Genomic DNA, 26864 nt, shown 5'->3' with positions numbered 1-26864 from the left:
CAGTTACATGAACTGACCTTGGTGACCAGACTGGTTCCACTGTATCAGTATCATATATCGTTAAGAGTGGGTCACAATCCAGTTACGTGAACTGACCTTGGTGACCAGACTGGTTCCACTGTATCAGTATCATATATCATTAACCCCTTCACTGCCCACCCCGTATGTAATATGTGGTCATTTTCGGTTTGTCGTACGCCCATAACCGTATCTCATACGTGGGATTTGTGTCAACAACATTTCAGGACATTTCTGAAAACTAAATGGGAGGTAACCACTGTCCAAGTACTTGTAGGGGTTCTAAACACAGTTCTTTCCCATAGACCGTTCGGATAAGTTACTACCACGTGTTGAAAATGTAGAACCAATCTATAGCATTCACAATGGCGGCCGAAAGTCGGACCTCAACTCGTAGACCTGTTTTCAAGCGATACAGTGTTCTGGAAGCTCTACAAGAAGTGATTTATGGATTACCACACAGAAGAATACTTTTATGGGCTGTAATGTGAGTACCTGATGTTTGACACCAGTTTTAGCAGTGTTTTGTGTGGTTTTACGTGCTGCAATGTGTGTGTGTGTAAGTCCGGAAACTGTAATTTTGGACAAAAATGGTCATTATATCAATTTTTACTATAACAATCACAAACAAAGTCCAATGATCATGTCATCCTATAATAGCCAAGGGTATAAGCAAAACACATGCCAAAGATCTAAGAGATATCTCAATAAATGATCGAGCAGTGAACAGATTAGTGAACCTACCGAAGAAAGCGAAATTTTGCCCTGGCACACAGCAATACCAAAATGCTGTTATACTGTGGCAGTGAAGGGGTTAAGAGTGGGTCACAATCCAGTTACATGAACTGACCTTGGTGACCAGACTGGTTACACTGTATCAGTATCATATATCGTTAAGAGTGGGTCACAATCCAGTTACATGAACTGACCTTGGTGACCAGACTGGTTCCACTGTATCAGTATCATATATCGTTAAGAGTGGGTCACAATCCAGTTACATGAACTGACCTTGGTGACCAGACTGGTTCCACTGTATCAGTATCATATATCGTTAAGAGTGGGTCACAATCCAGTTACATGAACTGACCTTGGTGACCAGACTGAAGAAGAAGGAGCGGTCAAAGGCAGGGTCCAGCATGTAAATGGGCGCGCTGGCCGCCAGAGCTCCGGTGATGATGTTGGGATACTTGAAACGCATGTACGCACTCAGCATTCCACCATAACTGACAGAAGAAAAAAAGAAACAACACATCTGTACATTTCCTCTAATTTTTGAAATTAAACAATAAAGTTATGATGGAAATTATTGTGAAATGAAAATAAAAGTATGTGTACAAACACATCACTTTATCAATCAGTATCACTATAAGTCACCCAGTCAATCAAGCAGTCAATCAAAAAGAAGATCTGTCTTCTACTTTCCCCGTGGTAGAAAAAAAACCATGGATCTTCTGCTTAAAAGTTGCTAGGAATATCATGTAAAATTGAAATAATGATTATTAATTGTACCGTTAAAGGCACAGTAAGCCTCCCGTAAACCATCACAGAGCTCCCCGAGCGTCTAAATACAGTACAAACATACTTCCATTTGAACGCTCACCGAACGGGAACATCCTGGCTGCTTTCTGTCGAGCGTGAGACATTTTCCAAGAATTTATTTTCGTGGACTTGCTCCTCTACAACAATGGCGCCTCGTTTTTGCGCTAGACCTAACTTTTAAAATCTAAATAATAAATTGACAGCTTGTTACACAAACATTCTTTAATCATAAAAGAATTCGTTTTTCATCAAGACAAGATCAGAACAATTCGAAGTTGTGAAAGTTTAAAAAAAGAAAAGCCCGGAAGCAGGGTCACGCAAGGGTCGTAGCAGACGACGGCCCGGTTTATCAGTGCAAATCGCCGTTCCTCTAAACAGTCAAAAGCCATCGCTAGAGTTCTTGTGAACCACAGCCGTTGTTTCGTGCATAAAAAACGTGCTATTGTAGATGTGCTCACGTCGAGTCGCATTCAAATGACTAACTATGACGACTGCATTGTGAAAAGGCGGAAAACTGGATCACACGGGTTCACGATGGCTCAGGGGTAAGATAAACCACGCAAAAATAAATTCTTTGAAAATTGTTCGCTCTTTACGGAGGGCACCTAGGATGTTCTCAATTGGTGAGTGTTTAAATGAAAGGGTGTTTGTACTGTGTGTAAAAGCCTGACCGTATCTGTGATGGTTTACGGGAGGCTTACTCTGCCTTTAAGGAGTATAACGGGCTTAGTTACAGATTTAAAAGCAAACATACTATCCACACCCGCCTATCAATCATCCTAAAAAAATTCCCCCACTTCTTTTTAATCAACTTATGCTCAAATCTATAACACATTCTGACATTCAGTCAATTTCTATTACACAATTTGACAGGGGAAAAACATTTAAATATTAGTCAAAATATTGTACAAAACAAGAAGAGCAAACGCTCGATCGAGTCACTTTCGCAGTTCTGAATATTATATGAGGCATCAGATGGACAGGAAGAAATTGCTATTCACAACACAATGAGTCACGTTCACATAAAATTTGAGCCCGGTCACTTTTATAGTTTCCGAGAAAAGCCCAACGTTAAGTTGTGTGTTGCCGAACAGAAAAGGCTAGTTATCTCCCTTGTTTTTCTGATAACGTTCGTAAAAGGCTACAGATGTAAATACTTTGATGTAAAGAATAATCCTACAAAGTTTCAATCACATCCGATGAACTTTGTCAAAGATATAAAATGTCTAATTTTTCCTTTGACGCTGACCTGTGACCTTGAAAAAGGTCAAAGGTCAACGAAACCATCGTTAAAGTGTAGAGGTCATTGGAGGTCACGACTAAACAAAATATGAGCCCGATCGCTTTGATAGTTTCCGAGAAAAGTCCAACGTTAAGGTGGTGTCTACGGACGGCCGGCCGGACGGCCGGCCGGCCGGACAGACTAACACTGACCGATTACATAGAGTCACTTTTTCTCAAGTGACTCAATAATTATGCACAAACAGATCGTAACAAAAAACAAACATCGCTTTAATTCACACTGTTCATCGTCATTGGATTCACTGACAATATAATTACTATGGTACCTGCAATATGAGGCCCCTAAAAGAGAGGACACCTCCAACAAGAGGACACCTTCTAAAGTCCCTTTGTTCAACTGTACCAAAATAATACCTGTGGTGAGAGGACACCTACAATGTAGGAACAATGTTGGCTGGTCTAGGGTGTCCTCTCATCGCAGGTTCCACTGCATGTTTTTATCCTTAGATATCATGCACTTTCAAATAAACTTTACAGTTACACCTTATTTACACCTTGATCAATCATGCCTTCATCTTACCTGCCACCAAAGGCAATAACAGGCACATTTGGCGCCAACATCTGCTTCTTGAGTTCTGTCAGCAGCATGGCATAGTCGGCCAAAGCCTGTTCGACAGTCAGCAGACCCACATTGGTGCCGTCAAAGCTCTTGTCACCAAATGGCAAGGATTTGCCATAGTATCTCTGAAAAGGAAACATGGTTGTGAGAAATGTGGTTTAAAATCAGTAAATCAACCTTATTTGATGATACAGTGAAAAAACCCTCTAAAGACCCCCCCCCCCCCCCCAATTTAACACTTCCTACATTTTAAGACCCTTGACCTTTCTCAGATTTTTGGTGCACAGCCTCCATACCTCCAGTATAAGACTCATTTCATACATTTACATATAGACAGTAGCAAAAAAAGAGTATTTTCAATTCGAAATTGTATAGGTTCTAACCATCAACAAATTGTTTATTATTAATTCCTTCCTTGACCTGTTAGAGGGCAAAACAGTAACAACATTGTGAAGAATTTTCATGCGCAAGTTAATCATGAGGGCACAAGGCACAAGACTTCCAAGTTTATTAATGAAACAGAAGAAAAACACAAATAAACCTTCAGCTGCGACAGCTATCAACACGCCGGATAAATAGTTACAGCATAACTTGTTAGAATAACACAAAAGCTACTGTCCTCATAAAATGAAGAAGGGTAGTAGGTCTAGAAATATCACTTAACACTTTCTACCCCACCTATGTTGACCAAGTTTTTTTTAGCCGAGACCAGCTCTGCTGCAGCAGGTCACTCAGAATTGTAGTAACTGTGTAGTAACTGTGTATCAACACGCTGGAATGCAGGCGTCAGATGGACGTTACAGGAAGCGACTGAAGCTAACAGTCTGAGCGGATATATCCAGACCTGGTCAGATAGAGCCATATGAGTGGGTACGGATATATCCGTACCTGGGAGACAATGAGTTAAACAGCTTCCCCAAATGCAAGATGTAACTTAAGTGTGTGTCTAACATGTACCTCATATAATCCTCTTTTTGCTGCACTAAAGTGATTATTGAAAATATAGCTCAAAATGCCCGTATTTAAAGTCTTCTTAAAAATTGTTGCTGCCAGAAACCCAAACCTTGCATTCAAAGCTGTTTTATTGATATATGGTATTCACCCAAGCACACACTTCATGTAATGTCGATGTGGACTATATGCTTAGTGCACCTTGTTGTTTTGGTGGCTCTGCATGTAAAAATGACGGAAATAGATCAATTCAAAGTTATGTAGTTTGAAAACATAAGGCTACGACACGCATTACTTGCATGTTACAGCTTTCAGTATTTTTGGAATCTAATGAAAGCTGTAACATGCAAGTAATGCGTGTCGTAGCCTTTAAGACTTCCCGTTCTAAAGACCTTGAGCAATCTACACATATTTTGCAATGTGGATAAGAACAAAATACGTACGTCAAAAGTATATAATTTAATTTATATTTACTATAATCCTTACTTTCTCTGGTTAATTATTTCTTCATAAAGACTACTTGAAATGAATAAAATGTTTTCCCCTTTCCAGGCCTCTACAAACCTGCAGGTCATTTTTTTTCCACCTGTGCCGTACTACCTTATCCGTGCATCTCGTGCTGACATAATACATGTCACACAAACACCGAAACTTTCCAAGGGTTTGCACACCTGAACTGGTAAAGATGTTGTCCGAGCTGAACAAGATTATTGTGAATGTGCAGAAGAAGCTGAAAAGGGGAGTATATGTATATCACTGGAATAACGTTTCAAAAAGAGCTTGTCACGCACTTGGAATTTCAAGAACCACATAATTTAAAGCAGTGACCGATAACAACAAAAGAAATGGATTGCCGTCGAACAAGGAGCAAAAACAATAACAAACAAGCAAACACACACACACTCTCTCTCTTTCTCACTCTGGAACAAAATAGATAGAACACTGTATCTATGACGTGGAACAAAATAGATAGAACACTGTATCTATGACGTGGAACAAAATAGATAGAACACTGTATCTATGACGTGGAACAAAATAGATAGAACACTGTATCTATGACGTGGAACAAAATAGATAGAACACTGTATCTATGACGTCGTAGGAATGCTTCCAGCTTTTAAGACAACCCCTTTAACAACAATTGTTTGATGCGGGAAAACCCAGACACAGTCCAACCTGGATGACAACAAACGTTACACCATGAAATGCATGAGTTTGACCTCCATTTTGCAAAACTGGTCCAGGCGCCCGGACAAGGGCTCACATTTTATCATCTGGTACAGGAAAGTATGAAGACCTAATTAATACCAATGTGCCTATAGACTACAAACGTAAAATCCTATTAGGTATACTTTATGGGAACATATTTTATTCTTCTTCATTTATCAGGGTTCCACATCACGTAGAATTAAGGGTATGATACCCTTTGACCCTCCAAATCACGTAGGAGACTTGCTCTCTGAAGACCGCCCTAATATGGCCCTTCGTGGTCGGCTGGGCGTTAAAGCAAACAAACAAACAAAGCTCTCTGAAGAGGTATAAATATGTAACTGTTTTCTTCCAAAGAGGTAACAAGTCGCGTAAGGCGAAATTACTACATTTAGTCAAGCTGTCAAACACACGGAATGAAACTGAACGCACTGTATTTTTTCACCAAGACAGTACAGCTTCGTCAATCCCCGCGTGAAGGAAATCGCTCACCTTCCACGTGCAAAACGTAGTGATATTGACACGCCAGATTAGCGCGGTGGCATATTGTGCTAAGCAGGAAAGCGCGCTTTTCTGTATTCTTGTTAACTTTCTGAGCTTGTTTTGAATACAACCTATCATATCTATATGTTTTTGGAATCAGGAAATGATAAAGAATAAGATGAAATCATTTTTGGATCGATTTCTTAAATTTTAATCGTAAGACTAATTAATCTATTTTTGTTAATTGTGATCACATTTTAAGAGTAAACATGACATATGTATATATTTTTAGATTCAGAATGTGATGAAGAATACGATGCAATCAATTTTAAATCTGTTTGCGAAAAATCTATTTTAATGACAACTTTAATGAGCAAACTCATTAATTAAATTTTAAGCCTCCAAGCTGAAATGCAATACCAAAGTCCGGGCTTCGTCGAAGATTACTTGACCAAAATTTCCACCAATTTGGTTGAAAAATGAGAGCGTGACAGTGCCGCCTCAACTTTCACGAAAAGCCGGATATGACGTCATCAAAGACATTTATAAAAAAAATGGAAAAAAACGTCTGGAGATACCATACTCAGGATCTCTCATGTCAAGTTTCATGAAGATCGGTCCAGTAGTTTTCTCTGAATCGCTCTACACACACACACACACACATACACCACGACCCTCGTCTCGATTCCCCCCTCTACGTTAAAACATTTAGTCAAAACTTGACTAAATGTAAAAAAAACGTACGAGTCAAACGCTGAAAGGATATAGCCTTTGCTAGTTTAAAAGCAACAGCACGCAGGCCGCCTGCTCTACTGAGACCACTAAAGTACACGCCGTGTTCGTGCCACTCCTCTGTCGACACTGACATGCCGTGAAGCAGATGTTGCCTCCCTTGTCCTCAAACTGCGCGATATCTTTAAACTGATCATCTCGATGGCACTGTTCGCTTTAGCCTATCCGGTGCTGTCGCCTGCTCAAAAAAATGCCTCGCAAAACGCTCTGGGAAAAAAATGACATTTCATGGATACACCGATTGTCACTCATACCCTGTGAAAAATCTGGAAGGGTATAAAAACCCTTTACTTTTTTCCTGAAAGGGTTTGAATACCCTTGACTTTTGGGGTTGTGTGGAACCCTGTTTATAAAAATGTTTGTAGCTGGCGAGATAAAAGCGAAAAACCGGGTCTCAGGCTGATCGCAAACGAGCAATAGTTGTGCACCCGTCTGTCACCATCTCTGCCTTGACATAACATGACATTGTTGTCCCACCGGAATTTTCAACAGCTGACCGGAATTACAGAATTTAAGCCTTAATTCCGGCCACCCCCCCCCCCCCCCCAATTGAAAATGAAAAATTAGAACCAAATATGCAAACTAGTGCATTCTGGGCATAACCTGGAGTAAAATAGAAACAAGCATTCAAAGAAATTCTCCAAAAGGAGGACTTCAAGTTCAACTCAAGCCCTGATGAAATTGTAAGTGAATTCTTTAGCAGTTAACTTGCATGCTCAGCGAAAAGGATGAGAGCTCCAAACTGCGGAGCCAGTTCATGGACGAAGCCAGAGGCTGCCCAGAAGTCGGTGATGTCCCCTTCATTGCCAGTGTAAAAGAAAATGGGGCCCTTTCCTTTTTCCCACCACTTGTCTGCAAACAAATTGATAGAATGAATGACGACCATTTTGGAATGATACCAATTAAAAATTCCAGTATACACATGTATGAATCATGTCACAAAGTCTTAAGAATAATGCAAATTAGACTTAGTTCGCTCAAAGTATAAATATATACATCAGGGCAGCGTATATTATATGCACTAAAAGCTGAAAAATACGACGTACCAGGAAGTCCAGGAGTGGCCGGGTGCTGCAATACACTAAACCTGAAAATAGTGCACGTGTCTCGGGACTTATACATTGCATTAATTATCATGCGTAACGCATGATCTGAACTGATTTTCAGAGTGTTATCGACTTCTACTTCTAGTTTCCATGCAGAATCACCGACAAGAACATAATAATAATAATAATAAATGAGCATTTATATAGCGCAACATCATAACTTTACAATTATGCTCTTTGCGCTTGACACATTTAAAATTAAAACACAGTTATACAAGCATTTACATCTACATTCATAGTCAGCAACGCTTAATTAAAAGCATACACCATCAAACATACATTACAAAAGATTCTTCCACTAACTAAGTAATAAAAACATGAATAAAATAGGTAGTAAAAACAAGGAAATACCAGCTGAATACCCTTAATCAAACAGAACATGTTATCAACAATACTGAAAACAGCCCTAGATGTTTAAATACATTATCACATTATCACTAAAACAACAAATGCACTACATGTAGCCTACTGATGGACTGAGAAAACAAAATCAGGGGTTGTATTTCTTGAAGAGGTGCGTTTTAAGTGCTCGTTTGAATGCTTGGGGTGACTGAGAGTGGCGGATGTGAAAGGGGAGAGAATTCTATTGTGTGGGTGCGCAGAAAGTGAAAGTGCGTTGTCCGTATGTTTTGGTTTTGGTGTGTGGAATGGTGAGGATGCGACAGTCAGAAGAGGCACGGAGTTGTCTTGCTGGAGAATAGACAGTGAGGAGTTCAGAGATTGATTGGATTTTGAAAACAAGAACATTTTCTGCTGGATATGTACTAGTTGATCTGATGCATATAAAATTTCTTAGGTAAATCTAACGAATACGACAAATAACAATTTTCTGGTCAAAGAACTTCCAGAAGTCCTCCTGGTCTTTAGGACCCTCTAAAGTTCCCCTGGGGCAATCCTTGGACCCCCTACAAATCCAGGTCCCCTGTTTCTTACAGGAGAGATTGGCGAGTGAGGCGAGGAAGTACCGGTTTTTTTGGCACATTTCGCCGCGAGTGACGCTAGGATTCTCGCCTCGAATGCTAGGTAGCTTTGGGCTTGCTCGCTTGGCGAGAAAACATGGCGGCCACGCATCTGCCAATCCGATTGGCTGTCCATCTTTTTTTACCGACCAGTGCAGACGACCTTTTCGGTGTTTAATTCTTGCATAGCTAGCCATAAAACCGTTTCATAGACACTCTCGCCTCCTAGCTCTGCGAGTGGCTAGCCGAAAGATATATATTGCCTGAAAGAAACATGCGTCAGGTGGAGCGCTTGTGGGGAAGTCTGTAGCTCACACATGTACTGATGTAAATTATAGCAGCGATGTCGTTAGGCGTCGGACATTGGACATAAGACCGATTAAAATGCTCAAATGTCCGATTCACATAGCCGCATGGCGGTCAGATGTCCTATCGTTTTCAACTGAACGCGGTCCTTGTCCGATAAGAACTCCATTCCTTCGGACAGCGCGTTATTTGGTAATTTCATTTCAAGATAGAAATCTTCAAAAAGCGAGAGAGCACTCTCGCGTACAGGTGCACTGAAGTTTTGCAGTGCAGATCTTACATTTTCCGAACCGTTTGCGGTATGTCTCGAGCCGTTTGGGTACACCCGTCTACAGCACACTAAAGTTAGGAGTACGGGAGACATCTCCAACTGACCAAGGCTTTAACTTGCTTTCGGTTAGTGATGAAGCACGCAGCAATAAATTATACCACCGAAAAAGACTAAAGCCTGCCAAAGAACAGCGCTACTAATTCACTACTCCTGTTACATGAAGGTTCGAGCACAAGAGGTCAAGATTTTAAATTAACAAAACAAACTGTTAAAACTAACCTGCATGCAAACTTCTTTACTAATCGTGTTGTAAATAACTGGAATAATTTGCCACCCAACATTGTGTCAGCAGGAACACTTAGGCCAACAACAAAAAATAGTCTGTTTAAGGTATCCCGACCGACCCTATTTTTTCGCGCGACCCTAGACTTTTTTTTGGCATTTGGGGGAAGAAAAAAAAAAAAGGTCTTTGTTTTTTGGCAAAATAACTTAAGAATATGTTTTTTTGGAGAAAAAAAAAATAATAAAATCCCGACCTACCGACCCTATTTTTTTTGCTTATGTTACCGTAAACAGACTATTTTTTGGGGGGGCCTTAGACACGTTCAAAAACTTACTTGACAAGCAATGGAGACAATTAATGTTCTCTACAAATTTAACTCAATTGAGATCGTCCTAGGACGTACGCAGCGCATAAATATAAACAACGATATTTCAAATCACTTGTTGAAATACACAGGCAAAAGGCTGAAAAGCCTATCAGGCCGCTTATGTTATGTTATGTTATGTTATGAACACGTTTGGCGTTTCAACGGCATCGTGTGCAACATTAGGGCCAAGAACACGGGAAAACACGGCGAGCTTTATTCTAAAAAATGACAGTGCCAATGACAGTGTCGCCGCTGAAACCTCAACAATCACGGAAACTAAAGTTTCGTCACTTGTAGATGGTTTCGGTACAGCAGGAAATTCACACGAACGGTCTTTAATATGGTTAACTATTTATGGCTGACCCTGTTTAGTACTACCATGGGTGAAAGCTATAAAAATCAAATTGACTGAAAATTTTTTGAGGCAGGGGTCCAGGGGCCGCCGAGGCCCTGGCGGGGTACGGGGCAGGGCCCCGTTAGGGGGTCCAGGGGGGCAACGCCCCCCGGCCGAAAACGAATTATTGCATTATACATTGTGATTTTGTGGCCTTTCCTGGCAAAAAAATACACTTTTTGTCACTATCATGCAGGTCAAAAAAATACCTTCAGATTCTAATGATATGGTAAAAAGGGTAAACAAAATCAAAACAATTCACAGAAGTAATCATTTTTCTTTTGTATCTTTTCACACTTGCATCTTCCAACACAACGACACAATGGATAACAATTAACATTGACAACAGCCAATTACTAAATGAAATAGAAACTGAACAACTGAACAACTGAAATAAAAGTTCGAAATATTTAATTATAAGAAGCAAACATTGCCAGACAGGCATTGAAATAAATGATGAAACAGAATGTCACACATGCAAACAGCATGATGTAGCACTGCACAAAGTAGCAACTAAGCAGTAGCATCTCTTATAGTGCAAAGTTCTCAAGGAAAAGCACTTGAGTTTCAAGCACCAAACTTATCACACACAGTTTTAGTTTCATGAACTCCACCATCGCCTTTGTTGGCTAGACCAGCATCAATAAGATCTGTCCATGCGTTTTCCGCAGAAATCATGTCACCACTTCGTAATGCCTGCCAAAACGCGAGAACTTTTTTTTTTATCGTGATGCAGAGCGAATCCGAAAGCGAAGAAACCTCACCTACGGGGTTTACCGCATAGCAGTTCGAAAACGCGTTCCGCTTAAAAAAAAAAAATAAAAATTTTTTATTTTTTTTTTTTTTTTTTAATAAAAATTGCGGATTGACGGAATTTCCGTCAGACTTATTTTCAGATTGACGGATTTCAGTCAATTGACGGGCTACTTTCACCCATGTACTACAGTCGAACTCGCTTAAGACGAATCACTGGGGATCGGGAAATAAGTTCGTCTTAACCGAAATTCGCATTAAAAGAATTCATTGATTTTTTTACTGTCACAATTTTAGAAGTAAAATTTAAAAAGTCGTGTAAAAGCAAGTACATGTACATTCTGATCAATCTCCGATTTCATGGTGTCCACCAGTTCTGGTGCATGTACTACCCTGGCCAAGTTTCCTCTCAAGACATCAAAGAGACCGCCCCATAGGTTAAACTAGGTCACTGACCCGGGTGCAGGAAGTGTTTCCTCTCTCATATGAAAGGGGAACCACCTCTCATAGCTAAAACTGGGTCAATGACCCCTGGGAGGAAGGTCAGTGTCTATAAAGAAGGCCACCCAGCCATCACAATGGACCTGCCTTTGATCTCGCCTCACACGCAGATCCTTGTAGCCTTGTGACTTTTAGAGACAAAGCGGCTCTGGGGCGATGAAAATGTGTTTGTTAAAAGAGGGGTTCGTTATGCAAATGATATGATATGTCGATCTCGGGACGAGTTTAAAGATTTCGTCATAAGCGTCAGTAAATTACAGACATTATGCATGCTTGGGAATCCAAAAAGTGCTCGTTATAAGCATAAATTCATTACAAAGAATTCGTTTCAAGCATTTTTTTTAAGCATGAAGAAAGAGGTATTCAGTTGGGAACTTAAAACTAATACGTTATAAGTCAAAATTCGTAACTAGCGTGTTCGTGTTAGATGGGTTCGACTGTAGTTGGTTAGACCTTTGACAGCAAAGAGACCTTAGTCAAATTGTTTTGTCGAATCTGTCAAGAAAAAGCTCTGTGATGAAATCATGCAGTTTGTGTGCCAATCAAAGTAGGACTAGGAGTGCTGAAGTTTTTTGTTGTTTTTAGTTTGTTTCCTTTTTTGTGTGTGTGTCCTGTTTGAAACTAACGTAATAAAACAATATACGCGCACAATGTTGGTGCATATACAGACATTATGTGTGCCCATGACTCGGTGTTTTGCACAAAATTATGTCCTATTCAAATTTCTGAAAGCAGTCAAATGTCCTATTCATGCCGAAGAGCTCAGGACATTTGTCCTATAGGTATGAATGTGTGGCTGTTATAGTTACTAAAAAGTCTTACTTAGACTCAGAGCTTCACATAAATCAATCATGAACTAAAATTCTCTCACATCTCTTTGTGCGGAGATTAAAACAAACTTTCATGCGTGATTGCGAAAGGAAAACACCCACATATTTGCCACAGTTACCTTGGATGAGATACCTCTGACGATACGTTTGATTCCCGTAAGCTTTAAAATTGAAATGGTCTAAAATCTGCTCAAAGTATTTCTCTGTATACTGCGGAATGACGGCGAAACTCGATGGACACAGCACACACAGTAGAAGTGCCGATATAACACCACTGACGACCGCCATTTTGCTTGAGAAAAAATCATGTGACCAGTACTTTTAAGTGCAGCAGCACCCCGCAGATCCGGTTCAAGGCCATATGGACCGCATCGCTCGGCGAGCGTCTTTTAGACGGCGCAACGCCGCAGATGCGCACAGCGAGTGTCGGCTTATAAATCTTCGTTCGTACGTGTCAACCCTGGACCCAATAACCCCTTTGTTTCAGTCTTGATGTGTGTCTGTTCACAAGTGAATGAAATACTACAAGTTCCCGCCATCCCTGTTCATTCATTGGCTCCGTATTGATCGGCGACGCCCGTTTTTAACCGGTTGCTTCCCGGGCATTATATAATAAACCGTCCATAGATCATCGTTCTCCCGAACTAACTCCTTAGTATGTCATCAAGAATAGAGGATTTTGGGTATTTTTCATGCAATGACGTCAGCGCTTTTCTGCGATTGGTCAATGCATTTGGCGTAACAATAAAACAATAACTTGACTCTGATGTCGGTCACGCGGCTGGAAATTATCGCTACAGTCATATTGCTCAGTTTCCAACTGACTTACTACGAAGTTACCGGAAGCGTAGGGTCAGTTATGAACTGAATTAGCCCCGAACAGTGAGATATAGAGAACAGTACACAAACACAAACGGAGAGACTCGGAAACTCGAGTCCGTCGTCGCCACGCTCGAGAACTCAAGTGTCAGTAATACTGATTTCAAGTTAAATCTCCCTCGCCAACATTTTGACAGATTGGCTCAGTTGGTAACGCGTTCGATCATGCGCTAGTCCTTTCTTTTGTGATCCCGGGTTCGATTCGCTTCGACGCCAATTTTATTTTCATTTTTGTCTGAACTCGTAATTCTTGTATTTTATTCATTTGCTTCATTCCAAACGTTTTTGATTATGAAATGAATCGAAATAATAAAAAAAAGTTGCACTATATATTGAGTACTTCCAGCGGAACAATATAGACGTTGCAGGGAAGACGCCCGACAACTCAGCACGACGACAAGTTACTCACGGGTGGGGAACTGTTCCGCACCATACTCGTTTGGAGCGACGTGTTCCGGTTGTAGTAAGTCGCTATTTGTTCACTTGCTCTGGATCGCGCGCGAAGGTAGGTTGTTCAGTCAGACCCTTCTCACAATATATCTGGCGCATCACGTCACAAAATGAATGGACTACCTTGAAATGTTACAGAAAAGATGTCCGTGGCGGGTCTAAATTGTCAACAAGCTTGCTTTGTGTGACGAAAATGCCTGTTTTTGACACGTGTTGGTGTTTTTGTCGTAAATCAAGTTGTGGAGACCACAGAGATTGGCATGTGGTGTGAGAGCAATGCCTCTGAAAATATGTTTTCATTGTACCAAAAGCAATCAGTAAGATTTAGACTAGCTTTTAATTTGATTATTTGATTGAGACCCTGTTCCGGTAGGGAGCGTTTTTCTCAGCGAGGACTCAAACGACGTTCCGGTTGTGCACAAAGCGGCAAAACAGACAAAATAAGGCTTATTTTGTCATTGTCTGTAGTGCAGGCGAAAGAAAATGGCATTATAAGAACGTTCAAATGATCTTGAGTAGCTATGATGATAATAATGGCAAGATACGGAGATAAATACTTTGGTTCCGGTTGGAATAAAAATAACGACCAAATTTGTTTCGGATGGGATTATTCCTTACTTTTTGTTCCTGTTGGGATCAACTTTCTACTGGCGGCCTTTAAACTTGTTCATATAAACAAAAATATAAACAAAATATACAAATACAACAAATCTTAGTATATATGGATGTGAGTGTGTTTGTGCGTGTGAGTGTGTGTGTGTGTGTTAGTGTGTGTGCGTGTGTATGTGTGTGTGTGTGTGTTATTGTGTGTGCGTGTGCGTGTGTATGTGTGTGTGTGTCACAGTGTGGTCGCCATGTCTCAGGGATGGGAATAGGCAGGTACAAGATGGTGTGCATGCACACTGCCTAGGAGCCGCAAATGTGCACCTGGTAGCCATATACAGGGTGACCCAAAAAGGAGAGTACCCAAACAAAACGTCATAAATTGAACAAAAATAAAGCAATCTTCATAAAAGTTATTTACACACACAAGTAGCCTCTGCATGATTTGCACAGAAAATTTTAGCGTTCTAGCTTGTCTTTCAGGAAAGTTATGCTCATTCTACAGAACATGCTCCAAATGGCCTCCCCCGGATTTAAATCCCCCAGATTTCTATCTTTGGGGGTTCCTGAAAGACAACGTCTATAGGAACAACCCACAGACAATCACAGAACTCAAGAGAGCCATCACAACCATTCGCGGAATCTCGCAACAGGAGTGTGTGCGGGTGATTGATAACTTTGCGCGGCGAGTTCAAGTTTGCCTGCAGCGGCGCGGAGGCCATTTGGAGCATGTTCTGTAGAATGAGCATAACTTTCCTGAAAGACAAGCTAGAACGCTAACATTTTCTGTGCAAGTCATGCAGAGGCTACTTGTGTGTGTAAATAAATTTTATGAAGATTGCTTTATTTTTGTTCAATTTATGACGTTTTGTTTGGGTACTCTTTTTTTTTGGGTCACCCTGTACATCTGCACACTTTTTTTTGTGGTCATATTCAGTTGCTCCACAAAAATAAAATGTCATTGTAATGGAAGGGCGCTGGTTCTGAGCGACGCTTAGTTCTCGAGATAGGTGTGACCACATGACTGTCATTTATACTTTCGTCATCGAAGATCTTTCCTATTTCAATCAGTGTCATTTCCCAGTCAGTTCTGTGTTCTGCAGTCGTTTTGACTGATTTGACAAGTTGAGAAAACCAATGACATTTTATTTTTGCGAAGCAACTGAATATGACAAGAAAAGAAAGCGTGCAGAAGTATGTTTGGGTCCTGCCAGACTTTATGACCAACGATTTCTCCCTTGGAAGAAAATGAAGATGTCTGCTTTTCGTCTGCTTTGAAGGTAGGGAGATTTTACAGCGCACACGGTAAATTGCAAGTCGAAATGGACAAGAATGTTGTTATTCTTCTTTCTTCGAAGAACCGTAGATTTGTTCTTGGCCATATGTTCGAGCTGTGCATTGTTATATTATGAGAAAAACACGTTTGAACGCAAATTCGCAAAGAAATTTTGATCATTTGCTCCGGAACTGCAACATCGATTTACCATAACAAAAAAATCTGGCTCAATATGCCTTCTGCAGGCTAAAAAGTCGTGAAATTCGAACGTGCGCAGCGCGTGTGTACATCAAAAATGTGTGTGTGTTTGTGTGTGTGTGTGTGTGTGTGTGTGTGTGTAGGTGCGTACATATAAGTCGCGTACCGGACGTAGGAAACGGGTACAGCTAGTATGATATATATATACCCAGTATACGCAGCTGAGATACCGATGGGCAAACGCAACAGCTGTGTTCGTTTTGTATTAGGTCACATACCTTGAAGACCCAGGTGCAAGACGAATAATTCATATCACTGAAATGCGTGTTCCCGGCCCACTACCAAAAACATGCCCCGAGGGGCTTCGCCTCAACAAGTCGTATCAAAACCTTTCGTTCGGGCGTCCAGGGCCCGTATGCATGAACTGGAAGTCAGAAACACTGGAAGTAGAGGCCTCTTTTGAAAGTGGGAACTCCCGAAGTTAACTTTCTAACTGTTCCCTATGCAGGGTTGTGATCGCTACTTTTTAAAAAGTAGCCGCTACTTCTCCGCTACTTTAGTAAAATTTGTAGCCGCTACATTTCCGCTACTTTTTTTTACACAAAGTAGCCGCTACTTTTCCGCTACTTTTCAAAAAGTAGCCGCTACTTTTTCCGCTACTTTTAACTCCACACAAGCAGTAAACACAGAACAAGAAATCAAAGTCAGAATACATTTTATTTACAAAAATCTTCACTAAAAAACAAAAGTTAAAACGATCACGCAGAGCAGATTGTTTATCACATCTTTCACACCTTTCACACCTTTCCGCCATTGTATTTGATGAGGACTTTGGCCTCAAAATTACTGTCTGTTACTCTGCCCCTGTTAGGGGTCAGGATCAGTCCTGCGGCGCTGAACAGCCGTTCAACCGCAGCAGAGCTGGGCAGAGTTGTGTTACTCCGCAGGAAAAGGCTCTTCATCTTGGTGTTGGTGTGAAGAGAGTGCAGTGATGGCTGAACAGGCTCTCTGATGTACGTTTGCACAAGGGATGAGGAAATTTTACTGACAGGGCACCTTGTTGCAAGCATTCGAAATGAAATGACAGACGTAAAATACTGAAGTAAAATACTGAAAACGTAGACATACCTGCAAATGAACCTTCAAGTTGTAGGAAGAGGTTTTTCCACACGAGAACACTTTCGCAGGAGCGCAACCCAACAAGCATTTAAATAAAAACTTGTCTTCCTTCTCCTCGATGAAAGCAAAGCTTGCTAAAAAATTATCCAAAAAACTCGGTAATACACGTCCGGCTGCCATCGTTTGCTCTTGAGAATGAAGTGTGAACTGAGTGTGAATGATCGATCATTGAGTAGGCCTATCGTCCACTGGACTACTACTATCACAGACAGACTACAAGGTACGTCACTCACCTTCGAGTCTTCTGTGTTCTTGGAGTCGCTTCCTGGGGAAAAATATTGTTCAAGACGGTTTGCCTCTTCCTACAGTCTGTGTAAGGTCAAATAAATACAGTTGAATGATTGTTTGAACTGTATGTACCTTTAATTTTCAGCTTCCGTTCGCTGCAGGTTGTTTTTAATCATAATTTGGACGAATCTTCGTTTGCGAGCCGCTAACTTCCACTTGGCGTCAAATCATGCATCCGCACCGAATATGCATACCAGCGCTCATTGGTTAATAACAGGATATTCGATGATTATTTTCCCGTGGGTAACTGCCCTTTTACTGCGCAATATTTAGTACATATGTTTTAGACCAATGAGCGCTGGTATGCATATTCGGTGCGGATGCATGATTTGACGCCAAGTGGAAGTTAGCGGCTCGCAAACGAAGATTCGTCCAAATGATGATTAATAACAACCTGCAGCGGACGGAAGCTGAAAATTAAAGGTACATACAGTTCAAACAATCATTCAACTGTATTTATTTGACCTTACACAGACTGTAGGAAGAGGCAAACCGTCTTCATAACTCATAACTCATAACTCATAACATTTTATTGATCCAACAAAGGAAATTAAATTGGTCATCAGCACATATAGGTCATTAATTAATAATTATAAAAGAATAAGAGAAGAAAAATTATAAAACCCATGATAACAAAAAAACAAAAAAACAAAAACAAAAACAAAAACATTTTTAGACCAATGAGCGCTGGTATGCATATTCTTGAACAATATTTTCCCCCAGGAAGCGACTCCAAGAACACAGAAGACTCGAAGGTGAGTGACGTACCTTGTAGTCTTTCTGTGATGGTAGTAGTCCAGTGGACGATACCTTCCGCCTGTGGTGTGACTCCGACACACATCTGATTCTAGGCTAATCAGTGCCCCCCGGACAACTTAATTGCCCCCCGGACATTTGTCCCCTGACGACTGCCCCCTGGACAATTGCCCCCCTGGGACAATTGCCTCCCCCCCCCCCCCCCCGTGACAATTTCCCCCCCCGTGACAAATGCCCACTATTCTTTTCTGAGTGTTTACTGAGTTATCAAGTGTTGTTTCGAGGTGTATCTATGTAATTCAAATCTATAATTGAATATCTCTATGATATCTATATAATTTGTAGCGTTATGCTATTAGCATAATGTAGCTGTCATACTCACACAACTAGCCCAACAGTTGGATAGTTTGGAAAGGTGTTTATTCAGAACATGTTGTAAAGATGGCGACCAAGATGGCGACCAAGATCTCGAGTCCCCGGATGCTCATTAGCATATCAAGGGACGTAATACACATAGACTACGCGACATCTCCCTTCCTTTGAGATTGACAAATAAAGCCTTTCGAAGTGGCTTGCAATTAAATTTTAGTGTCCACAGATAACCGAGGAAGGAGATGAGCAACTTTGCTTTTTGTAACTAAAGTTCATGAATCCAACTTTGATTCTGCTTGCTTGCAAAGGCACAATCAACGAATAACATAAGTTCACTTCCCTGCTTGGGCGATGTCTTGTACAGTTCACTCCTTGAAGCGGGCTGGCATGGTGATGGCTCTGCCGCTGCGGGTAGTCACCGGTGTCGGGCTGCTGTTGATGATGCCCTGTGGAGATGGACTGTAGGTGGACCCTCCGGCGTCCTGGCCGGTGTTCCTTGGGGGTGAACCTCTGGCGGACCCTCCGTCACCTGGGCTGGCACCACTGCTGCTGGAGACGTCGCTGGACACTGGCCCTGGATACGGGCCGGGCTCATTGTGAACGTAAGAGCCTGTCTGGACTGGACTGGGTGCTTTGTGACTTGCACCACTCTTCTGGTCACTGGATACGGGGATGTGGGCTTTGTGTTGGGAAAGGTCAGTTTGGACAGGAATGGAGTAGGGAGTGGACTTCTCAGGCTGCAGACCATGTGAGCGCCTGAGGTGACGCCTGTTGCGCCGAAACGTGCCTCGTGGCGATTTCACCACGTAGGATCTTGGTGCGACTTGCTGCTGCACCACTGTTGGGCTTCTCCAACTCTTCTCTCCGTCCAGCTTCTGCATCACGATGTCACCAGGAAGAAGCGTATCTAGGGGCCGTACTCCATTACGCCTATCAAATGTCTGTTTGTTCTTCTTCTTAGCCTTTGCATCATTGGCTGCCACTGTTGATTTCTCGCAGACTCTGGGCTCGAGGTTTTCAGACAGTGTTGGGAGCGTTGTTCTCAGACGTCTTCCTGATGCAAGCTGTGCTGGGCTGTAGCCTGTGGCTTCAATAGGTGTGTCTCTGTAGATGAGAAGAGCGAGTGCAGGATCATCTTGCGACAGTATCTTCTTTGCTGTCTGTACTGCACGTTCCGCCTCACCGTTCGCCTGTGGAAAGTGAGGACTTGTAGTGACGTGTTTGAATCCCCACTCCTTTGCAAAGATCTGGAACTCTCCGGATGTGAACTGCGTTCCATTATCAGAAACAAGTATCTCGGGGATGCCCTGTCGTGCAAATATGTCTTTCATGTTCTTGATGACTTCTGCTGAAGTGATCGTCTTGAGGTGAGCCAGTTCAATGTACCGGGAGTAGTAATTCACAAGAACAAGGTATGACTGTCCCTTGAGTTCACACAGATCTGCTCCGCACTTCTGGAATGTTCGCTGAGGTAGCTCTGTTGGAATCAATGGCTCTTTGGTCTGCGATGGCCTCTTCTCCTGACAGTGCTTGCATTCTTCAGCCAACTTCTTCATTCTGGCGCTGATTCCGGGCCACCAAACTGCTTCCTTCATCCTCTCTCTACATTTAGTGATCCCTTGATGACCCTCGTGGATTCTGCGTAGAATGTCGTCCTGTAGCGAAGCTGGGACCACGATGCGCTTTCCTCTAGTAAGAAGACCCTGATTCTCGCTGAGTTCACTGCGCACTGCGTAGTAGTCACGCAATCCATCCTCAACTTCGGTGATGTACTGCGGCCATCCTTCACGCGTATAGCGAAGTGCTTCTTGGATCAGTCTGTCTTTCTTCGTCTCCACTGCGATTTCTTGCATGCGTTTGTCTGATGCTGCACAAGACCAGGAAATGTCCACACCGTGTATGTAGGCTTCCACATCTTCAATGAGTGTTGTGACCTCGTCTTGCTGTTCAGTGGTGAACTGAGGACTGCGGGAGAGAGCATCTGCGACGACAAGCTTCTTCCCCGGCACATACTCAGCTTTGACGCTGAACCTCATGAGACGCATCAGCATCCTTTGACATCGTATGGGCGTATCTTGAAGGTCTTTGTGGTTGATGATGGGCACGAGAGGCTTGTGATCTGTCTGAAGCGTCACGTTTTCCAGGCCTACCAGGTATCTGCTGAATTTCTCACATGACCAGACTGCTGCCAGTGTCTCTTTCTCGATCTGGGCATATCTGCGTTCTGTGGTTGTCAATGTTCTTGAACAGTATGCGACAGGTTTCATGCCTTCGGGGTGTTCTTGCAGCAAAACTCCTCCGATCCCATAACTGCTCGCATCTGCGCTGACGACTGTCGGCTTCCTCAGATCGTAGTGTGCTAGCGTTGGCGCTGAGGTAAGCATCTTCTTCACAGTCACCATGGCCTGGATCTGTGCTGGGCCCCATGTCCATGCTTGGTTCTTCTCCAGAAGTTGTGTCACTGGCTGGAGTACACTGGACAGGTTGGGCAGGTAGCGACCAAGGAAGTTGATCATACCAAGCATCCTCCTCAACTCGGGCACGTTGGATGGATCTGTCATGGTCATGATGGCTTCCAGTTTGGCTGGATCTGGTGAGATGCCGTTCTTGCTGATTCGATGACCCAAGAACTCGATCTCATGCTTCCTGAGTTCGCACTTCTCCCGATTCAGCTTCAGGTTGACGCTGGCCAGTTTCTTAGTCACGCTTTCAAGATGTCGCTCATGTGCTGGTTCATCCTCACTGTGGACCATCATGTCATCGAAGAAACAAATGACGTTGGACTCATCCTTCAGTATGTTCTCCATGGTTCTTTGGAAAATCTCTGGAGCTGAAGTTATGCCGAATGGCAACCTCTTGTAGTAAAATCTACCGCATGGGGTAATGAAGGTAGTGAGCTTTGCTGACTCTGGGTCAAGTGGAATCTGGTAGAATCCTGATGTGGCGTCTAACTTGCTGAAAACTGCCGACCCAGACAGCTTGTGCAGGATGTCTTCGAGCGTGGGGAGTGTGTAGCGCTCACGCTTGACTGCTGCATTCAGATGCTTGTAGTCTGTGCAGATTCTCACTGATCCTGACTTTTTCATGACTGGCACTATCGGTGCACACCAATCTGTTGGTTCTGTCACCTCTTCTATAATCCCAGCCTTCTGCATCTTTGTGAGTTCATCTTTGACTTTGTCTAGCAGAGGTATTGGGATCCTTCTTGCTGAGTGAACACTGTAAGCTTCAGATTCTGCTTTCAGAACGATCTTCACTGGTGGGCACTGGACAGGTTTGTCATCCAGCTCACCGAAGGGCATCTCCACAGCTTCAACCCTCATGACTAGGCCCATTCTTGCCGCTGCTTCTCTGCTGAGAAGGTTGTCTGTCTTTGACTGTACGACGAAGAGTCGAAGCGAGTGAAGCTGGTCGTGGACTTTGCTAATGGCCACAAATTGTCCCTCACACTTTAGGATACCTCCTGGACTACGCAGGATTGCGCTGGTTTTGCTAAGTTGTGGGCAAGGCTTCAGCTTTCGGTACTGCGCTGATGAGATAACGGACACGTCCGCTCCAGTATCAATCTTGAATGGGACGTCGCATCCTCCAAACTTGAGTGTCGTCATCCACGGCGGTTCCTTTTTGCCTTCTGAGCACAATGTTCCTACAAAGTGTTCCTCTCGGCTTGCTTGAGCCTCTTCTGAATGCCCCCTCTGTGATGCCACCTCCATTTGTGGTTCATCTATGGCGTTGACTGCCTTGCTTCTGCAGACTGCTGCGAAATGGTTGTTGCGTCCGCACTTGTTGCACTTCTTGCCTTGTGCTGGGCACGCTTGTCTGTGGTGCTGACGACCGCAACGTGAACAGCTGGCCTCTTGCAGCTTCCCCCCGCCTTGGGTTGAGCCGCCTCTGCCTGGAGTATAACTACTGCCGCCTCTACGAGCGCTGCCAGCGCTACCTCCACGCCTGTTCCGTTGATCACTACCTCCGCTTTGTCTGCGCTGTAGTGCGTCTACACTTGACTGCCGCTGGTCTGAGAGCTGTGACTTTACCAGTTCATACTGCCTAGCGTCCTGCACAGCACCTTGTAAGGTCAAGTCCGGTTTTAACTGCAGTTTTTCTGAAAGTTCAGTGTCTAGGACTCCTAACACCAATCTGTCCCTAATGGACTCTTCTTTGTTTGGGAACTCCGCTGTTGCAGCTAACTCATGCAGTGCACGAACATATGTTTCAATGTTTTCTTCAGGCTTCTGATTTCTAACGTGGAATCTAGCTCGTTCATGGATAATGTTTCTTTTTGGAACAAAATACCCATCAAATTTGCCAAGGACAACATCAAACTTCTTTGAGTCTGCATCACTCAGTCCGAATGAAAGAAATATTCTCTCAGCTTCATTTCCCATCGCATAGATCAAAGCACTGACCTGTACCTTTTCCTCATCTTTATCCAGTTTGGACGCTGACCTGTATCTCTCAAAACGCTGTTTCCATTCAGGCCATTTTGTAGCGGGTTGCGTGAAATCGAATGCGTCGGGCGCTTTGAAAGGACCCATGACTCTAGTCTAGTTCTGCTTGCTAGGTCTCGCCACTTTCTGTTTTCTGAAACTAAATTCAGTTCGATTTGCTAGAGACGTCGGTACTGACCACGCTGCCACCATGTAGCGTTATGCTATTAGCATAATGTAGCTGTCATACTCACACAACTAGCCCAACAGTCGGATAGTTTGGAAAGGTGTTTATTCAGGCATGATGTCAAGATGGCGACCAAGATGGCGACCAAGTCTCGAGTCCCCCGGATGCTCATAGACTACGCGACATAATGCTTCCTGGTTTCAACGCAAACGCACGCACACATCCACACACACACACACACACACACACACACACACACACACACACACACACACACACACACTCACACACAAGCATACACACACACACTCACAAACGCACGCACGTAGATACACACATAGACACAACGCTTGGTTATGTAAAGCGCTAAGAGAACGTCAAGCGCTCTTTTAATCTCCCATATAAATAAATGAATAGACACAACGCTCAAATACTCACACACATGCACGCAGGCAGACACACACATAGACATAATACATAAACATACAGACACTCATGCATCCGCACCGAATATGCATACCAGCGCTCATTGGTTAATAACAGGATATTCGATGATTATTTTCCCGTGGGTAGCTGCCCTTTTACTGCGCAATATTTAGTACATATGTTTTAGACCAATGAGCGCTGGTATGCATGATATTCGGTGCGGATGCATGATTTGACGCCAAGTGGAAGTTAGCGGCTCGTAAACGAAGATTCGTCCAAATGATGATTAATAACAACCTGCAGCGGACGGAAGCTGAAAATTAAAGGTACATACAGTTCAAACAATCATTCAACTGTATTTATTTGACCTTACACAGACTGTAGGAAGAGGCAAACCGTCTTGAACAATATTTTTCCCCAGGAAGCGACTCCAAGAACACAGAAGACTCGAAGGTGAGTGACGTACCTTGTAGTCTTTCTGTGATGGTAGTAGTCCAGTGGACGATACCTTCCGCCTGTGGTGTGACTCCGACACACATCTGATTCTAGGCTAATCAGTGCCCCCCGGACAATTGCCCCCCGGACATTTGTCCCCTGACGACTGCCCCCTGGACAATTGCCCCCCTGGGACAATTGCCTCCCCCCCCCTCCCCCGTGACAATTTTCCCCCCCGTGACAAATGCCCACTATTCTTTTCTGAGTGTTTACTGAGTTATCAAGTGTTGTTTCGAGGTGTATCTATGTAATTCAAATCTATAATTGGATATCTCTATGATATCTCTATAATGCTTCCTGGTTTCAACATACACACACACACACACACACACACACACACACACACACACACACACACACACACACACTCACACACACGAACGCACGCACGTAGATACACACATAGACACAACGCTTGGTTATGTAAAGCGCTAAGAGAACGTCAAGCGCTCTTTTAATCTCCCATATAAATAAATGAATAGACACAACGCTCAAATACTCACACACATGCACGCAGGCAGACACACACATAGACATAATACATAAACATACAGACACAGACACACACACATGCACCCACGCATTTACGCATGCAAACAGACACATACTTATGCTGATGGGGTCTATGTCGACCAAAAGAGTGGGATTCCCTGTAGGTGGAGTTCCTGGAGGGGGATTCCCTGTATACAGGGAATACCACAGGATTTAGTTCCTGTAGCGTGTCGCTGATATCGCTGAAAGTCACGTGATGCTTGGCGACATCGGTAGAATTTGATGTTTTTCAATCTTTTTTGATATTTCTTAGAAATTCGAGTATGGTTTGCAAGTTTTATTGAAAAACTCCACCCTGTGGGATTCCCTGTATACAGGGAATCCCCCTCCAGGAACTCCACCTACAGGGAATCCCACTCTTTTGGTCGACATAGACCCCATCAGGCATACTTATAGACACACTTACAGAGACTCACTTACGCAAACACGCACATACACATTCAATGACTGAGACACGCACATACACATTCAATGACTGAGACACGCACATACACATTCAATGACTGAGACACGCACATACACATTCAATGACTGAGACACGCACATACACATTCAATGACTGAGACACGCACATACACATTCAATGACTGAGACACGCACATACACATTCAATGACTGAGACACGCACATACACATTCAATGACTGAGACACGCACATACACATTCAATGACTGAGACACGCACATACACATTCAATGACTGAGACACGCACATACACATTCAATGACTGAGACACGCACATACACATTCAATGACTGAGACACGCACATACACATTCAATGACTGAGACACGCACATACACATTCAATGACTGAGACACGCACAAAGACACACGCATGCACACACAACCATACGCTCAATCAAACGCAGACACAAACACACACCGGCACACACACACACACACACACACACACACACACACACACACACACACACACACACACACACACACACACACAAAGACACACACTTGGTGTAGTGATTGACTTTGCAAAAGCTTAGCACGAAGAGAGCTCAGAAAAGAATCGGGGGGCAGTTGTCCGGGGGGCAAATGTCCTCCTATGGTGGGGGCAGTTGTCCGGGGGGGCAATTGTCCTAGGGTGGCAATTGTCCGGGGGGGCCATTTTTTTTGGGGGGGGGGGGGGGGGTGGGGCGATTAGCCTGCTACCACGCATCTACCACGTGATTATGGACCTGGTCGAAACCTCGCGAGGCGCTGTTCAATCAAGTTTGGCCATACAAAGGACAGTCGATATCACGCCTCGTTTGCTCAGTCACCCACTTCTCCCGCCACACATCCAACCGTTCACCGCAGATCATAGTTTCCTGGGGCAACGCGCGCTTCAAGGCCGGGTGCAATGTACACAGAGCTAGGGTGCCTTGTTTGCTGTTTGGGTCCACAGACCAGAGATGTGTATGACTGGATCGCTCCAAACGTCAATACACATATATATTTACAGACATAGGAGCACGCCCACTTCTACTCGCGTTGTAGCCCCGCCGCATGAACCCAACCCAACATTTCTCACTGGCAGTGATAATCAGACCGTAAACTTTGACGTGATCGCAGTTCGTCAGTTTTAATCTTTTTCACTGCATCGCAGGACCAGAACATTCGCGTAATCGAGTTTTGTAGAAAGCTTTTGTTTTTTTCCTTGCGTGTATGGCGATTTTCTTCTTCTTTTACTGACCATGATATTTAAAACGATAGCAGGTCCTAACACACAGATTTTATGTTTTGGTGTTACAGATCGAAGATTTTTTTTCTATAATTATTGTGATCTCTTTCTTCTTTGCTCTCTGGGAAAAATATTTTCAGTGATTATCGTCCTTGCCCGTGAAAGTTCCGGCAGTAGTGTTCATGCCATGACAGGATGACACTTGCAGTGTTTATCTGAAGCATGTATAGTGGTTATTTTTCTTGACTTTGAAATTCGTTCTGTTGTAGTTATATTACTAGAGTTCGAAGACAGTTTTTTTTTACCCGTACAGAAGGAGACCATCTTGCGTGGGAAGTGATTTTCCCTTCTTATTATTCGTTCTGAGTAAAATCGTGTATATAGGGTTGCGCCAGATGTGGTTGTGTCTGCGAAGTGTTCTCCTTCTTCGTCATCCCTGGGAGTGATGGTAAGCATAACTGATGTTTTTTTCCC

The 26864-nt window shown here is 43.1% G+C and overlaps 2 protein-coding genes across 3 annotated transcripts in view; one reads left to right on the top strand and one right to left on the bottom strand.

Annotated features, from left to right (window-relative positions):
• Window positions 1–12934, bottom strand: part of LOC138949150 (dipeptidyl peptidase 2-like) — a 57625-nt gene extending 44691 nt beyond the window's left edge. The window contains exons 1-4 of the mRNA XM_070320913.1: window positions 12743–12934; window positions 7566–7705; window positions 3380–3543; window positions 1106–1241 (exon numbers count right to left, since the gene is read on the bottom strand). Coding sequence (XP_070177014.1) covers window positions 1106–1241; window positions 3380–3543; window positions 7566–7705; window positions 12743–12911 — 609 coding nt within the window. The 5' untranslated portion in view covers window positions 12912–12934. The remainder of the gene's footprint in view (window positions 1–1105; window positions 1242–3379; window positions 3544–7565; window positions 7706–12742) is intronic.
• Window positions 12935–26255: 13321 nt separating this feature from the next.
• LOC138949149 (uncharacterized) overlaps window positions 26256–26864 on the top strand; it is a 41209-nt gene continuing 40600 nt past the window's right edge. The window contains exon 1 of one of the 2 annotated variants that reach the window (XM_070320911.1): window positions 26256–26838. In XM_070320911.1, coding sequence (XP_070177012.1) covers window positions 26836–26838 — 3 coding nt within the window. In that variant the 5' untranslated portion in view covers window positions 26256–26835. The remainder of the gene's footprint in view (window positions 26839–26864) is intronic. The other variant, XM_070320912.1, reaches the window with a different exon arrangement.

The sequence above is a fragment of the Littorina saxatilis genome, linkage group LG15, assembly GCF_037325665.1.
Source record: "Littorina saxatilis isolate snail1 linkage group LG15, US_GU_Lsax_2.0, whole genome shotgun sequence".
Classification (NCBI taxonomy): Eukaryota; Metazoa; Mollusca; class Gastropoda; order Littorinimorpha; family Littorinidae; genus Littorina; species Littorina saxatilis.
This window is presented reverse-complemented; position numbering and strand designations above follow the sequence as displayed.